We start from the raw sequence: 5823 nt of genomic DNA on the forward strand, positions 1-5823 counted from the left end.
CGTACACTGTACGTCGTCAGTCACGAAGGGGTTAAGCATATAAACTCAATGATTGGGTTTCCACCCTTTCTGCCGAAGCACACTGTACTGGATCGGGCAGTGTTTGTTGGGAATTTGACATCAAGCAACTGCTTCCCTGATTTGCAAGGTTGCCATTTGGTCTTCTGTTTACACGTTCTCAAATGTTTACCAGGTAGATATTGCTGCCTCTTCTAATACCAGCTTCAGACAGAAGGCAGCTCTTTGAGCTGCAGGCAGTCCACAGTTGTAATTATTTTTGGCCATACTGAAGGTGAATAAAAGGAAATCAGATTTTTGCAGTCATCATAAACTTATTTTCTTGGAATCCATTGAGGGACATAGGTCCTACCCTTATGTGTTTATGATCATGCTCTTGTTTTTCAACAGACTTGAGGCATTTTAGTAGTACAATGGGTTATCCCACCGGTTGTTTGCCATTGTCTAGTCCTTGCTTAGGCAACAGTATAACCCAAATGTGAAAGACTTTGTGTCCCTCAATGGACTTCAAGTAAAGGTTTTTATGGTTAGTACAAAAATCCTATTCTTCTGAACAAGCATTACAACAAGCCATTATTCACTACTGTAGCTATGGGCATTGTGGGATATGTTTTGTTAAGTATATGTAGAAACTTATATCTGTACACTGGGAACAGGTGAACTTCAAGAGGGCTTATAGGGGCCTTGATCTCCACAGGTACAGTGACTGCTTATCTTCACTGCCTATAACTCTGGATCTTCTAATCATTCCGACTTATTTTTAATTGAAAGAAACTTCTATTTTTTTTTTTCTTCATCATAGGCTCAGCTTTGCAGCAGATGTACTTTAATAACTGCTTCTGTGTACTTTAACATACATCATATTCATCTACTTTGGTACAAGACAACCATTTTCCACTATGCACTTGTGATTTGGGTACTGAAGGAAATAATCTGAAATATCACAAATCAGCTGTGCCTGAAGAAATGAGCTTTGTCAAACAGTGAGTTTATGTACTCGTGCATCATCTACTGGCTGCACCAAAATAGAATACATTGTCTGCAGAAGAATTTAGACATTTGAACAGGTAAAAGGAAAATAATCTGGGGGCCTTTATTAAAACTGGAGTAGACAGAATCCAGAGTAGTTGCCCATAGCATAGTAACTAAGCAGCTTCTATCTTCAGTTTTTTTTTTTTCAGTTAAGCTTGAAAAATGAAACACAGAAGCTGATTGGTTACTATGCACAGCTGCTCCAGATTCTGATAAATTCCCCCCCCTGTGTATTCACTATCATCATCATCGATTTGTATCAGCCAAGAGAATGTACAGTTCATTCACATTTCCTTTTTGCTACACAGGGCAAACTGGAGTTAGGTTTATTAAAGTGACAGCAGTGGGAAGCAGGCACCTGGATGTGTATAAGGTGAAGAATGTTTGGTGGGTATTATTTTTTATAAGCCACTGCAGCACTTCAAACGTGTACAGTGGCAATGAGACAGAGGCGCATTGATTTTGTTTTTTTACAGATAGGCCTTTTATATAAATAAATAAAACGATTTTACCTACTGACCGAGTTGCTTTATAACCCTAATTTTAAACCTAAACTCCAGGGAAAACAGCTAAATGCACCATTATAATACATAACTGGGAGCAAGTTTCCCTTCTACAGGATTAGCATTTCGGTTTTCTTTACCTAGTCCTTAACGTTACACAACCCTACCAGAATGTAGAGCCAGGGTGCTGGCCTGACCTCTCTGTATAGTATAGTATAGGGTACTATTCTTAACCCCACACTGTAAGATGTTTTTGAAGGTTCTCCTTCATCCAGGTCATGGTATAGTTGTAAAAAATAAATCAGTCAAGGCAACTGGACTTGCTGTATTTTTCTTGAAGACGTTTCACTGGTCATCCAACCGGCTTTCTCAATTCTGAATTGAGAAAGTCGGTTGGATGTCCAGTGAAACGTTTTCAAGAAAAATACAGCAAGTCCAGTTGCCATGACTGATTTATTTTATTTAATTTTTTAGATATACCCACACTTTAAGGGTTAAGACTATGTTATGCACAGATTTTTATCTTTTTTCCTTCTTTAAAAATACATGATAATCTTTAATACATACAAATGTTTATTGGTATTTTATAGCTGCCTGGAGTTTAGGTTTAGATATTTTTTGCAAGCTACATTTTTAAACCAGTTGATTGACTTCCATATTGTAAGGCATCAACACATGAGAATGTGTGCATACTGCATTGATCTCTGTAGTAGAAAATGCATGCTGCTGTTTTCAGTGACCTCATATCATTCTTAGCATTTTGTTATCACATGAAATACACTGAGTGCTTTCTGCTATGGATAACATTCTTGTGCACAGTACACACTACTGTTTTCTAGTCAAAAGGTTTGTAGTCCTGTGCGTACATTTCATATACTGCAGTTGAAATCTGATCTCCAAGTTCAGCATGCCTGTTATAATGGAGCAAGAATAGAGCTAAACAAGCACTTGTACTGAGCAGAGGGTGCATTGCTAACTCACTAAAACTATTTGTAAAGTACGGTCTGTGTCTCTTTGGCATCAGTATGTTCTGAGATACTGTCATGAACAAGCATGCATATCAGGAAAGTCAGAAACCTGCATACTTGTTTCAGGCCAGTAACAAGGTATGGAAGACACTGGATTAGCGGTTTCAGTAGAAGAGGTCTGCAATGACGTCCTTTATACATCTTAGCAGAGATTTCAATAAAATGTTCCAAAGCAACCGTTTCCTGCAAAACAACATGAAATACTCACCCTCTCCTGCTGCCCACACAGCCGATCTCTGCTAGAAACCGCTGTCTGATGATCCTGCAGTGTGTTATTTATGGTTCCCCAGTGCACGTATTGCCTCATGCCACTACTGTGTGACTGATCAAACTACTGCAAGCAGCGGGGACCAGAAAGTGTCAGATTCTGTAGGCACTTACTGTATAATGCCAATTTCTTTTCACAACTACAAAGATTGGCAGTGTGAGCAGCTGGAGAGGACAATATTCCTTTCTGTGCAGGATTCATTGAGAACATCAAATGTGACTTAACCCTAGGCATTAGTAAAAGGTATGTATTTCATGTGTGAAAATGTTTTTCTTTTTGTAACTTTAACAAAATGCAAGAATGCTTTCTATACAATTCCAATAATAAAAGGGAAAAAAGAAATCAATTGACGAAAGTCCAATCAGTGAATACATTATTGAACATTCTGTGGCCAAATGTACAATCCAGAGAGCTAGATCCGCATGTCCCATATGTACAGTCTACAGCATATATGACATTCCTTTGCCTTAAATAGAAAGTTATAAAGCTCCTCAGGAGTTAAAAGTTCACATGGCTTCGGATACTGTTTATTTGCTTCACCATTTCTTGTATATGTTCACCCCTAAAAGAAGGAAAATCAGAGTAAATATAGCACAAACAAATGACAGCTTATTAAAGAGAGGACAAAGTGGAAAACCCTGTACACTACCCTACAGAAATGTTTTCTTATTACATTAAAGAAAAACAGAACTGCTGATCAGTTGGCACAAATTACTGCACGTGCCTAATCTTTACCAGAAGGTAATATTTCATTAAAGGGGAAATATACTCCTCCAGCTTTTTTTAATCTTTTCCCCTGTACCTTGTCCGCTAGGTTGTCCTTAAAAAAACAAAAATACTCACATGCCCAGGGACTCAGCATTGTCTGGTGTAATTCACCATTCCCCTAATGCATGCCAGGTCCTGCGCCATCTTCTCCTCTTTTATCATCGGGAGCAGGCTACCTCTTCCAAAGCCCTGATGACATGGCACATGTGCAGAGTGTGGCGTGGATTGCTCGGTGCATGCACAGTGTGGTAGAGACTGCTCCGAAGCCTACTGGAATGAATGATGTGTTATCCCAGGAGGCTGCGGGCAGCTGACTGATGTCATTCTTGCCTAGGTAAGAAAGCAGGTTGTGTGGATCTTGGTCCCACAAAAAAATGTATGTTACATTTTTTTTTAATGTAATGGGTGAGGTGGATGGAGGAATATGACGTGAAGTGGACTGTTAACTTTTCTGTCAGTTTTACTAGTGGAGGAAATGTCAAGATCCACTTCACTGGATTATCCACAATATGGAAAGCAAACTAGACTGGTTTTGAATCAATTTTGTTTTTTTGTTAAAGTTTGTAAACCATTTGAGCTAAATTTGTATTTGTAAAAAGGTGGAAAAAACATGACACGGGAATTCCAGAGCACTGTGGGTTAGCTAAAGTGACAGCAGAGCAGCTTTGCACATCTATTTAAAACATACCGATTCATCTAAAAAGTGAAGCCACAACCATGCGGACTCATTGAGGTTCTGTAAAGAATGGTGCAAAAAGTGTTCTACCTTCTCACTGCATAGAATATACAATATTTTTTTAAATCCTGACATTAAAGAAAAGTGCATTTGAATGTTACAAAATAATTTCACAGATTATCTAACTGATCCAATATATAGACAAGTTAAATGAAACCACACTTAACCCCTTCATGACTGAGGCCCTTTTTTCATTTTTTGCACCCATGTTATATTCCACATTTTAGGCCTGAAAATGACGAAGGGAAGCACGGCGGGGGTGTCTTCCTTCGGGACGCAGAAGCGATCTGGTGACAGGTAAGTCGCCAGGATCGCTTCTGTTGTAAAGCCGACAGTCGGCTCTACAAGTTTAAACAGAGTCCCGGCGGCAAAAGTCGCCGGGAGTCTGTTTAAACAGCCCCGATGCTGGCGATGTACACTGTACGTCGTCAGTCACGAAGGGGTTAAAGAACTCCAGGCAGAAGAAAACTTACTGGGGCTAACCCCACACTGCAAGGGTTAAGTGCTAATTTACATCTAAAACAAAGATATACTCACTCAAACCTTGGTTTTACCTGGTTTTTAGACCAGGTCCTGCAGCCATAATCCCCCGCCCCACCCCCTCGGCATACTGCACTTCTTAGACCTCCAGAACGAAGGGGCTGCAGGAAATGGCCTAGCAACCGGGCAGGACCGAGGTTTGGGTATATCTTTGTTATTTGAGACCATAGACGAAAACAGGCACTAAACCCTCAGTGTGGGGGTAGCCCCAGTAAGTTCTTTAACTGCTTGAAGACTAGGTGTTAGACCCCCTTCCTGGCCAGGCTATTTTTCAATGTTCAGCGCTGCGGTACTTTGACTGACGTTTATTCCGTCATGCAACTCTGTACTGAAATTAATTTTATACCCTTTTTTGGGGACAGATAGAGCTTTCTTCTGGTGGTATTTATTCACCACTGGGGGTTTTATTTTTTACTATAATTAGGAAAAATTACAGAAAATTTTGAAAAAAAGTTTTTTTTTACATTATGTTAGGAAACATTTATTATTACCCAGTTTTTTGGTAAAATATAAAAGATCGGGTCACGTCGGGTAAATAGACACCAAACATGTCAAGCTTTAAAATTGCGCGCACCCGTGAAATCGCAGAAAACTACCATACCCAAAATTGGCCATAGGCGACACTTTAAAAACTTTTACCGCTCATCAGTTTAGTGTTATCAGTGATTGATGGCCCCAAAATTATTGCTCTCACTGCGATGTTCGCGGCGATATGGGCGGCGTAATGGGCGCAATAGTCTTTTTTGCACGTATGCTCCCCCGACGCATGTTTGCATGTATGTGTGGAGACGTTAAGACCTCCCTATGTGATAGCAATATATGTGACAGGTCCTCTTTATGGAGACATCAGGGGTCTCCAAGACCCCTAATGTCACCTAGGACCCCCCAAAAGAAGCTGATGACGCACAGATCTGCTCCATCAGCTTCTTT

At 40.0% G+C, this 5823-nt stretch overlaps 1 protein-coding gene across 1 annotated transcript in view; it reads right to left on the minus strand.

The window, feature by feature from the left end:
• Positions 1-3157: 3157 nt before the first annotated feature.
• The window catches only part of NUP88 (nucleoporin 88), a 35014-nt gene continuing 32348 nt past the window's right edge, over positions 3158-5823 (minus strand). Inside the window, exon 17 of the mRNA XM_018553359.1 lies at positions 3158-3411. Within this exon, the coding sequence (XP_018408861.1) occupies positions 3348-3411 (64 nt within the window). The 3' untranslated portion in view covers positions 3158-3347. The remainder of the gene's footprint in view (positions 3412-5823) is intronic.

This window comes from Nanorana parkeri, unplaced genomic scaffold (assembly GCF_000935625.1).
Source record: "Nanorana parkeri isolate BGI_ZX_2015 unplaced genomic scaffold, ASM93562v1 scaffold118, whole genome shotgun sequence".
In the NCBI taxonomy this organism is placed as follows: Eukaryota; Metazoa; Chordata; class Amphibia; order Anura; family Dicroglossidae; genus Nanorana; species Nanorana parkeri.